The following is a 12,039-nucleotide window of genomic DNA, read 5'->3' as shown; positions in this document are numbered from 1 at the left end:
GATTTATTAAAGCATGTTTGTTTCTATAAAAACAAAAGTTCTAAAAATAAATGGATTTTTAGTCATCCCTTAAGGCAAGCTGTCAATTTACATAAAAACACTGAGAACATTCGATAATGGGAAAAAAAAATGGATGTAGTCCCTGATCTCATGAAACTAATAAAGACTAGTGAGAGAGATATGCAAAAATAATAAATAAAAGTTTATTACAAATACATTTAATAATAAATAAAATTGTATATTATTTTCTCAAAAAGAAAATAATTCTAAAATGGGATTTCTTCTGCTAATGTATACACAGGAGAGGCTCTTGAATGTTCCAGATAATGTTTAGAGTGGATGACACTACAGCAGGAGCTTTAGAACAATAAAGGAGTTACCACCCTTAAAACTATTCTCCTCTCATATTTTAAACAGAACCTTGTTTATGTATTTTTAAAATCTAAAATGATTACTTAAGGTATACCTGAACTCTTTTGTATAACTATTTTTCCCATTCAGGTTGTGATCTTAATTTAAAACCTTTAGGGAATGAGTTCTAAATACATAATTAGCAATCTCTTATTCTAATCTCTGTCTGCTCCTTAGAAATTTATGGATGTTGAGATATTTTAAAATATGCCTGGGATCTTCAAGAGTAAAGTGAAAAGAAGTAATAATTACCTTAAGGAAGAACCTCTTGTCAGTTCTTGCTGGATTATATGAAGCGAGGTATGCAGCAATTAGAATAAACTTAGAGTAATATGGAAGTTCCACATGAGTATATGCCGAGAGACCTATACGACAAAAACCTTCATTTAATAGGCTACCATTAGATTTTAAGTATCTTATATTCTTTCACTTATCTTTTGACTTCCATACAGTATTCTCTAGTCAAAATGACAAACTCAAAAAAAAAAAAAAAAAAAAGACAAATTCCTTGAACTTAATTAAAGTGCCATGACAATGATGGTGGTGGCAGTAAACGCCATTACTGATATGCTTTCCTTATTCTATTAGTTTTGTTTGGCTCCTATTCTGAAGTCCAAATCCTACCTATCCTGCCCTTCGAAGCCACAGTTTCCATTAAACCTCCCCTAATGCTTCTCTACCACACCAAAATAGAAAAATCTGTTTCTACTATGAATTCCTACTTTGTGTATTTCATTTATGGCCCACATAACTTTATATTAACAGTTAATTATACTGAAATTATATTTCTTACCAGCTATACTGTTCACTGAAGGAGCTTCTTCTTCTTTTTTTTTTTTTTTTAATCCCTACAGTGCTTTTTGCAAAGGAAATAATTGAATGAATGGGTAAATAAAACGATTGGGTCAAACAGCATTGATTTTTACAAGGGAAGAAGGAATCTGGTTATTTACTGAAAATATAGTATGTGTCAGACATTGTGCTAGGTGCTTTACTTAAGCATCTCTGAATCCTTGCAGTCACTTAAGCTAGATATTCTTCTCATTTTAGATTAACTGAGTTGGGCTCATAGGGTGTAAGACAGACTAATTACTGAAGATTTTCTAACTCCTGCATCTATTTCTTTCCATTAAAATACACAACTGAAATCACGTGTACAGCATCTTAACCACTGAGAAACCAAAATAGACAAAATAGAATCTCAATACCACTTCATTTCATACCACATTCTCCCAACCACTAGCCACTGATCTATTTTTTAAATAAGAATATTTTAAATACTCGCTTATTATTTTAAAAAGTAAAAGTTGTTCTATTGGTTTAAATCCAAAGTAATACCTTCTTTAAAGAAAACAAACGCACAAAGCTTTTAAAACATAACTAATTGAAATGCATCTCTTAAACTAGGTTAACATAAAATTGGATTACATATAAATCATGAAATATATATATTGAGATAAAATTGTGTCATATAATTCTTTTAACAAAAGCATTTAATGAAATATAAACTGCTTGATTTCCACCTGACATAATCCAACAATTAGAAAACAAAACTGGTATTTGAACTTCACTTTCTCCCATTTAATTGGAGCTTCACTTACAAGAAAATCATTAATTAAAATATCATTATAGCTTATTACCTGCTTTTATAACATGAATAACTGAAGTGACCTATAATATTAACTTTAGTATCTTGATTATTATTAATCAAATAAAGAGGTGTCTCAAGTAATTGTCTCAATACTTTCTTTGATACCTTTCAGTTGACCAAGATCTGTGTCATCTTTTTGTAGCTTTTCCCACTGTGAACTGAAAAAAAATAGAAAATAATGGATTGAAAATATGCTAAGTCAATATGTTGTACTTAAAACAGGGTCCTAGAAAAATTAAAAATTAGTTATTTACAAAGACTCAATTTCCCTATAAACAAGACAATACATACATGCAATATACATGTTTGTACCTCTATGCAATCATTTTGTGTGTATTAGAACAATTTATATATAAATATTCAGATGTTAATGTTTTAAAAAATCTCTTTTCCTCCAATCACAATTGTAAAGCTATCAAAAAGTATCAATAAATAAATAATATCACCTATCATTCAGTAAAACTCCTAATGTTCCAGTTACCGTATTAGAAAGAAACTGTCATACACTATTTCTAAACTCAGTAACAATCTCTTAAAATAAGCTATAATATTACATCAACTATACGTATTTTTTCAAATCTGCAAGCACAGTTGAAAATTCTAGGAATATAGCAAATGGGAATGTTTGATAGGTTACTAATAACCAATGTGGAAAGCAAACAAGCTAACCCACAAAATAGATCATTTTCTCCATCCTACAGATGAATAGTGCTTCACAACTTAGAAGGCATTTTCACATTCATTACTTAAGTGCAAATAAAAATAAATTTTTATCAGTTACAATGTTATAAATTAGACATCCGAGAGTTTAAAATGATAACATTTTCTTATATAGCAAATACCCGTTTAATGTTATTAAATCTCGAAGGACAATCAGGGAAAAACTGACCATCTTTAATGGAAAGAAAGGAAGCTATAAGATCTACTAAATGTTTATTATAAACCCAGCTCTTAACACATTCCATTTAATTCTCATAAATTTAAGAGATAGACTATCATTTCTTTTCTTTATTTACAAATGACAAAAATGAGTCACAGAGGTTAAATAATTTGACTAAGGTTCCAAAGCTTCTAAGTGGTGGAACTGGCATTTCAACTGAGATCTGACTAAAAAGTCCATCCATGTTCTAAATAAATATATATAAACTATCAATTTCCAGAGGTGCTTCAAAGTCACAGTAATTATATTAATTAAAATTATAATAATTAATTTTAAGATGAACAAGGGAATCAGGTTGAAGTCTTTTTTCATAATTTGTCCTCGCTGCTTATAAAAGCTATATAAAACCAACATACATTCCAACTAACAGTTTGTTGAGTTAGGATATAGCCTTCTATGACTTCATTCTCCTTTTTCTTTATTTTGCTTATCCCAATTATTTAATCTCAATTAGAAAATATGAAATATGTGATTACTGTTATTTTTTAACTCAGTAAAATTTAATTTTACATGGGCGAAAAGGGTATGGGTTATTAGGAAAAGAATGGACGAACTTGAAGAAATATGAACACTTTCAAATGGACCAGCAGATATCAGTCGGCTTAGAATGCCATTTTGCTACTATACTATTGTGAAGTTTCGCTGGTCCTTTGTGACACATTGTGAGTAAAAAGAAGTCTAAGGCCATTATATATAATATGATTATAAAGTTAACCAATTGGAATAAAAATGCAAACTGTCCTATCAAAAATTTTTTTCAAAAAGACAAATAACCACAGAGAGAAATTCAGGAAAGTAACATGCATGACCAAGTTAAAAAAACAACAACACACACATATATACTTCATATCAATAAATACAAATGGGTATAATTCATCCATTAAAGAAAAGGTTCTCAGAATGCCTCAGTGAGACAGTAGGTCAGATTAGCAATGCTTATTTCTGTGCTCTATACCTTTTTTGTGAAAGAAACATATTACAGATTATATATAAATTGCAAAGGGAAGAAGATGCCTTTGCATATATAAAGATACACATGTATGTATTTGCATATTTTTTAAAAAGACAGAGAACAGACCAGAAATTCTATATGCGATAAGGGAAAGAGTGAAAGGGATAAGGATGAATGTGAGACTTGAATATACTTTTTTAAAATACAGTTTTAACTTCTGAATTATTTGATACCCATCTCTTATCTTTACAACAAGTTTTTTCTATTTTGCCCTTTCTCTCCTCCTTTTCTTTGCATTTTTTAACATTGTAACTATTATTCTTACCCTGTCAGAACACGTAATGATTGACTGATTGACTGACAGATAGATAGATAGATAGATAGATAGATAGATAGATAGATAGATAGATAGATAGAGTTCTTCTACCTTTGTTCTCATCTTTTAGTTTTGAGCTAAAATTAATTAGATTGAGTACGCATAATGAATCCTTTTGCTAGTGTCCCCAGTCATCTCTGTTGCACCAAAAATGTCAATAGTAGACTCTTCAGAAGGAGTTTAGGAACATAGTGCTCCTTGAGTTCTTACATGTTTAAATGCTTTTCTATAGCCCTGATACTTGAATGACAGATTGGCTGAATATAAAATTCCTTGCCTTATACTTCTTTTCTCCTTGAGTTTCTTAAAAATGTTGCTCCATTTATCTTTATTACAGATTCACTTTCCTTTGTAAGAGATACATCTTTTTACCTGAAAGCTCAGAGATTTTTTTTTTATTTAATGTTATTTTTAAAGCTACAAGTATAAGAAAGTCTCTGCAATAGGATGAGTAATAGTCCCTAAAGATGTCCATGCTCCAATCTCTGGAACCTATGAATGTTAACTTACATGGTAAAAGAGACTTTACAGTGTAACTGAGTTAAGGATCTTGAGATGGGGATATTTTTCTGGATTATCGAGGCAGGCTCAATGTAATCGGAATTCTTCTAAGAAGAAGACGGGAGATTACAGAGAAGAAAAAATAATACATTGCTGCCTTTGAAGGCAGAAGAAGGAACACAAGCCAAGGAATGTAGGTAGCCTCTAGATGCTAAAAAAATTAAAGAAACAGATTCTTCCCAAAAGCCTCCAGGAATGCAGTTCTATGCACCCATTTTAGACTGACATCAGAAATGTAAGATAATAAATGTATCTTGTTTTAAACTGCTAATCTGTGGTAACCTGTTACAGAGCAATAGACTAGGACAGTCTCAGAATTGACTACTCTGAGTCAAATGGAAAGATGAACCCTTTAATAATGTAGAGCAGTCTTTCACTTCTGGAAAGTTTTTTTAGATGATAGTATTAGATTTTAATTCATATCCATTATTTTGTATTTTCAAGAATTTCAATTATATATACACTAAATCTTCTTTGCCTTATATTCCACTTGATTATTTTTATCACTTTTAGTTTTGTGCTCTTGGTTGTTTTCATTCTTCTCTTCAATATCCTTTACTATTTTCAGTTGAATGCACTCACTTGGAAATCTTAAAATTTCATTTTCATTTCTAATAAGATTACTTTTGCTTGAGTTCCAATCCTGAGTTTGGTTAATTTTTGTTTCTCATCCTCCTCTTCTTTGGCCATTTATTCTGAATGGCTGAATTTCTAATTTAAGGTATTTTTTCATATCTGAATATGATGGTTTAAAATTTTTAAATCAGGTTGGAATATTTTGTGTGAAAAGGGGACAATTTCATCAGCTAAAAAGTTTTTATTCACATATTCTATTTCTTCTCATAACATCTTTTCTATTTTGTTTTCTCTCTTGATTTTGAAATACCCAAAGTTTGCTTAGATCAGCAAACAGATGATTCTATGAATGTAGAGTTTTGGGTGACTTAGTAGATTTCTTGATTCTAGAGTACTTTTTTCTTTAAGAATAATGAAATGCAGTTTCTTTAACATATAGTACCATTTTAATGGGAAGAGATGGGCTTCTGATTTTCTCATTATCTTTCTGTTTGACAGAGGTGGGGTTAGGGAGTGGGAAGGGTGTTATCCCCTGCTTCTGTCTTCACTACCAAGCTTCCAGGGGATACTATGTCCTCCCAAATCACTTCCTTGTCTCCTCTCAGAAACAGTACTTTCCCAGGACTGCCATGCTAATTCTTGTCCTATATACTCTTAGAATACTTCCTTTTGATTCTCCAGGAGCCAGCACTCTAATCCTTTGTGTGTCATATCTCTTCTCAGTATTTCCCCATTCAAGAGTTAGACCTTCTTCCTGGAGTAGATTTCATCTGTATTTCACCACTACTAAGTCAACCCTATACCCTGCCCTGACTATCTTCTTCTCTTTTCTACGCAGTCTTTGCTTAACTTCTCTTCAATGTAAGCTCCAGAGCTGGCTCTGCAAGCTTCAGCTATTTCACTATTTACATATATATTGAAATTTGCAGTCAACTCTATAGACTCCTAGTTATGCTGCAGAAATGGATTACAAATGGTTTTATTTGCTCTCCTTTTTGATCTTGTGGAGAGAACTAGATTTAGGTGGCCATCAATATCCTATGGAAAACTAGAAGTCCTTTCATTGTAATGTAAGATTTGTTCTAACATCCAAATTTTCAACCTTTAAAAGAGCAGATCACAAGCTTTTCTATTCTATGACTTCTAAACTTTCTCATCAATGATTTTTTATTATTGAAAAAATAATAGTATTTTATTCAGAAACTAATACATTTTAACCAGAATTGTAATCTAATCAGTGAATTAAATTGAAAGCAAAGTTAGTAAAGTAGCTTAGAGAATAAGGCATTTAAATCTTCTAAGGACAATTAGAGGAGGAAGATGAGAGCTGGAGTTTTTAAGTGACTTGCAAAAACCACATAAGGCAGAAAATGGCTGAGATGAGAATCAAAACCATGTTTTCCCACTACACTATGTGATACTATGTCTCCTGAGCAGTTTCATTACTCTGAAATTCTAATAAAAAACAAATGTAGGTTTATGACTTGATTTGTACACTCAGAGTAGGGGACTTTAACGCTCCATTGACACCAATGGACAGATCTTCCAGACAGAAAATCAACAAAGAAACAATGGGCCTAAGAGACACTAGACCAGATGGATTTAATAGATATTTTCAGAGCATTTCACCCCAAAGCAGCAAAATATACATTCTTCTTAAGTGTACATGAAATATTTTCCAGGACAGATCACAGGTTAGGACACAAAACAGGTATCAGTAAATTTAAGAAGACTAAAATCATAACCATCCATCTTTATCACAATGGTATGAAACTAGAAATCAACTATTAAAAAAAAACTGGAAAATATACAAACACAAGGAGTTAAATAGCATGCTACTAAACAGTGAATGGGTTAACAACGAGATCGCAAAAGAAATCAAAAGGTACCTAGAAATAAATGAAAATGAAACACAACAACTCAAAATCTATGGGACACAGTGAAAGCAGTCCTAAGAGTGAAATTCATAACAATACAGGTCTACCTCAAGAAACAAGAAAAGGCTCAAATTAACATTATAATCTTACACTTAAAAGAACTACAAAAAGAACAGCAAACAAAGCCCAAAGTGAGTAAAAGGAAAGAAATAATAAAGATCAGAGCAGAAATGAAAAAAATAGAGCCTAGAAAAACAATACAAAAGATTAATGAAACCAAGAGTTGCTTCCTTGAAAGGATAAACAAAAATGACAAATCCTTAACAAGATTAAGCAGGGGAAAAAAAAAGAAGACTCAAATAAATAAAACCAGAAATTAAAGAGAAGTAACTACAGACTCTACTGAAATACAAAGGATCATAAGAAAATACTACAATCAATTATATGCCAACAAACTGGACAATCTGGAAGAAATGGATACAGTTCAGGAGATATACAATCTTCCAAGACTGAGTTAATAAGAAACAGAAAGTCTAAACTGACCGATTATCACCAACGAAATCAAATCAGTGATCAAAAAACTCCCCCACAAAAAAGTTCTAGGAGAAACATGACAGAGTGAGAGACGTCCCCAGATCTCTCCCCTTGAAACAACAAAAAGGTGAACATCTAAAACTCAACAAAAAACACAGAAACTGCATACCAGCACATATGAACGGGAGATCAGCGCATAAGAGCTACCACAGGTTAGAACCTTTGGAGTCAGGCAGTAGACAGGTGAATCAAAGAACCTGCCTCTCACAGCCGGAGCTCACTGAAGGAGGATGAGGAGGAGAGAAGGTGTGGCTTTTTTTCTGAACAACTCTGCCTGGAAGACCTGTGAGCTCCACAGGGTGGCAGTGCCCAGAGATCAAGACAGAAAGCAGAGAAGTCAGGACGGCAGAAAAACAACAGTTGATTATTACCAGCTGTGGCTACAAAACACGAGGCTAAGAAACAGCACTCATCCTCCAGCCCAGAGGGCCCCTCCCCCCATGTCCTCTGACACCAAACACCACAGAGCCCCGGGGGGGATCTGAGCAAATGCTACCGAAGCTGTCGCTAATACTGACAGGGACGGAGACTAAGGGTAGCGAGCGTTGACTGAATATCTATTAGAAAAACAAAAGGTATTAGTAAGCCTTTATATAAAACAGGGATCTGAGAGGCTTAGACATCACCTACAGGAAATCAAAAGAAAAACTCCTTCTTTGCAACAGGCTAAAGAGATATCTTTATATAATATATCTTTCTTGAAAAAAAAGGAAAGCAGAATACACTTCCATTAATACCCAGGCAGAGAGAATCAGTCTATTAAACACTAAGAACAACCAAGGTGACAAGGCAGCTTAAAAAGAAAGAGAAATATCTCTAGAAAATAAGCTTAAAGACACAGAAATACAAGACTTAAATGACAGAGAATTTCGGATGGTACTTATGAAAAAACTCAAGTGAGATCTGAAATGAGTCATATCAACAATGTAAAGAGTTGAAAAAAACAACTAGATGAGCAGAATGAGTTCTTTAGCAAGGAGACTGAAACTCTCAAAAAGAACAGAATACAAATTCTGGAGATAAAAAACACACTGCAAGAATTGAAAAATAAAATAGCAAGCTTGGGAAATAGAGTCGACCAAATGGAGGAAAGGATCAGTGATATAGAAGACAGCAATCTAGAAATAAATCAGAGGGAAGAGAAACTAAAGAATGAAAAAATAATGAAAGAGAAATACAGGAACTAGCTGATACCATCAGGAGAAGAAACATAAGAATAATGGGCATTATCAAAGGCAAGGAAAATGAGCAGGGATTAGAAAGCATTTTCAGACAAATAGTTGACGAGAATTTCCCAAATCTAAGGAATGAGCTGGAGCTTGGAATTCAAGAAGTCAAAAGAACACCCAATTATCTCAATCCAAAAAGGAAAACCTAAATAGATCTATCAGCAGTATAAATTGAAACAATCATCAAAAACCTACCAAAAAGTAAAAGTCCAGGACCAGATGGTTTCACCAGTGAATTTTATCAAACGTTCAAAGATTTAATACCTATCCTCCTCAAACTCTTCCAAAAAATTGAAGAGGAGACAATACTTCACAACTCATTTTATGAGGCCAATATTATCCTGATACCAAAACCTGGTAGAGATAACACAAAATAAGAAAACTACAAACCAATATCTCAACACAGATGCAAAAATCCTAAATAAGATACTAGGAAAGAATACAGAACAGAATACAGCAACATATTAAAAAGATTATACACCACGACCAAGTGGGCTTCATCCCAGGGGCATAGGGATGGTTCAACATATGTAAATCGATTAAAGTGATACACCACATAAACAAATTAAAAAATAAGAATCATATGATCATATCAATAGATGTAGAAAAAGCCTTCGACAAGATACAGCATCCATTTATGATCAAAACACTTAACAAAGTCAGTAGAGAAGGAAAGTACCTTAACATAATAAAAGCCATCTATGACAAACCCTCAGCCAACATTATACTTACTGGTGAAAAACTAAAAACCTTCTCTCTAAGATCAGGAACGAGGCAAGGCTGTCCACTATCACTGCTATTATTCAATATAACATTGGAGGTCTTAGCAAATGCAATCAGACAAGAGAAAGATATAAAAGGCATCCGAATAGGAAATGAAGAAGTCACACTGTCACTATTAACGGGTGACATGATTCTCTATATAGAAAACCCTAAAGACTCCGCTAGAACACTAGAAACAATAAGCAAAGACAGTAAAGTTTCTGGATATAAAATCAGTGTTCAAAAATCCACAGCATTCCTATACTCTAATAATGAAGTGTAAGAAAAAGTGGAAAAAATAATTCCTTTTGCAATTGCAACAAAAATAATACAATACCTACGAATAAATTAAACGAAACATGTGAAGACCTATATAATAAAAACTGCAAGACCCTATTAAAAGAAATTGAAAAAGATACAAAGAAATGGAAAGATATTCCATGTTCTTGGACTGGAAGAATCAACATAGTTAAAATGACCATATTACCTAAATCATTATACAGATTTAATGCAATCCCCATCAAAATTCTCAACAGCATATTTTAAAGAAATAGAACAAAAACTCAACAGATTAGTAAGGAAGCACAAAAGACATCGAATCACCAAAGCCATCTTGAGAAAAAAGAATGAGGCTGGAGGCATCACTCTGCACGACTTCATATTATATTTAAAAGCGACAATATCAAAACGGCATGGATTAGTAGCAAAACAGACACATAAACCATTGGAACAGAAGTAAACCCATATTTATACGGGCAAATACTTTTCGACAAAAAAACCAAAAACATACAGTGGAGAAAAAATAGCCTCTTCAGTAAATGGTGCTGGGAAAACTGAAAAGCCACCTGCAAAAGAATGAAACTAGACTGTTGTCTATCATCATACACCAAAATTAACTCAAAATGGATTAAGGACCTGAATATAAGACCTGAAACAATAAAATACATAGAAGAAAACACAGGAACTAAACTCAAAGACCTTGGACTTAAAGAGGATTTTATGAATTTGACCTCAAAAGCAAGGGAAGTAAAAGCTAAAATAAATGAATGGGACTATACAAACTAAAAAGCTTCTGCACAGCAAAAGAAACTGTCAATAAGGTAACGAGACAACCATCAAATGGGAAAATATATTTGCAAGCAACGCCTCTGATGAGGGCCTAATATCCAAAATATACAAAAAACTCATACAACTCAATAACAACAAAAAAACAAATAATCCAATCAAAAAATGGGCAGAGGACCCGCCCAGACACTTCTCCCTACAGGACATACAAATAAATGGCCAACAAATATTTGAAAAGATGCTCAACATTGCTAGCCATTAGGGAAATGAACATTAAAACCACAATGAGATGCCATCTCATTCCTGTTAGAGTAGCTGTTATCAATAGGATAAGTAATAACAAATTTTGGAGAGGATGTGGAGAAAATAGAACCCTCATACACTGCCAGTGGGACTGAAAATTGGTACAGCCACTATGGAAAACAGTTTGGAGGTTCCTCAAAACACTAAGAGGTGATCTACCATATGATCCAGCAATTCCTCTGCTGGGTATTTACCCCAAAGACTTGAAAACCCATATCCGAAAACATTTGCACACCGATGTTCATAGCAGCATTATTTACAGTGGACAAGACATGGAAGCAACAGAAGTGTCCTACGATAGGTGACTAGCTAAAGAAACTGTAGTACATTTATACAATGGACTATTACTCAGCTATAATAAGAGATGAAATACTGCCATTTGCAACAACATGGATGGATAATCGAGATAATCGTGCTAAGCAAAATAAGCCAGACAGAAAAAGTTGAAAATCACATGATATCACTTATTTGTGGGATATAAACCTAAAAGCAACAAATAAACAGGACAAACAAACAGAGACTCATGGACATGGACTGTAGACTATTGGTTATCAGAGGGTAGGAGGTAGGAAAGGAGCAGGGAGGTAGACTGTAAAAGGGGTCAAATATGTGGTGACAGTAAGAAATCTAACTATAGGAGGTGAACATACAGTGTAAATATATATATGCCTTACTATTAAAGTGTACAGCTGAAACTTATTGGATTAGGTAACCAATGTCACCATAAAAATAATAATAATAG

The 12,039-nt window shown here is 33.1% G+C and overlaps 1 protein-coding gene across 12 annotated transcripts in view; it reads right to left on the bottom strand.

Moving 5' to 3' along the window:
• The window catches only part of ORC5 (origin recognition complex subunit 5), a 275,932-nt gene that overhangs the window by 225,800 nt on the left and 38,093 nt on the right, over window positions 1–12,039 (bottom strand). For all 12 annotated transcript variants that reach the window (XM_023533633.1, XM_023533636.1, XM_011365190.2 and 9 more), the window contains exons 9-10: window positions 2,168–2,220; window positions 664–776 (exon numbers count right to left, since the gene is read on the bottom strand). In XM_023533633.1, coding sequence (XP_023389401.1) covers window positions 664–776; window positions 2,168–2,220 — 166 coding nt within the window. The remainder of the gene's footprint in view (window positions 1–663; window positions 777–2,167; window positions 2,221–12,039) is intronic.

Source organism: Pteropus vampyrus, unplaced genomic scaffold (genome assembly GCF_000151845.1).
Source record: "Pteropus vampyrus isolate Shadow unplaced genomic scaffold, Pvam_2.0 Scaffold107, whole genome shotgun sequence".
NCBI lineage: Eukaryota > Metazoa > Chordata > Mammalia > Chiroptera > Pteropodidae > Pteropus > Pteropus vampyrus.
Note: the sequence above shows the minus strand (reverse complement) of the source record. Positions and strands in the feature narration are given on the sequence as shown.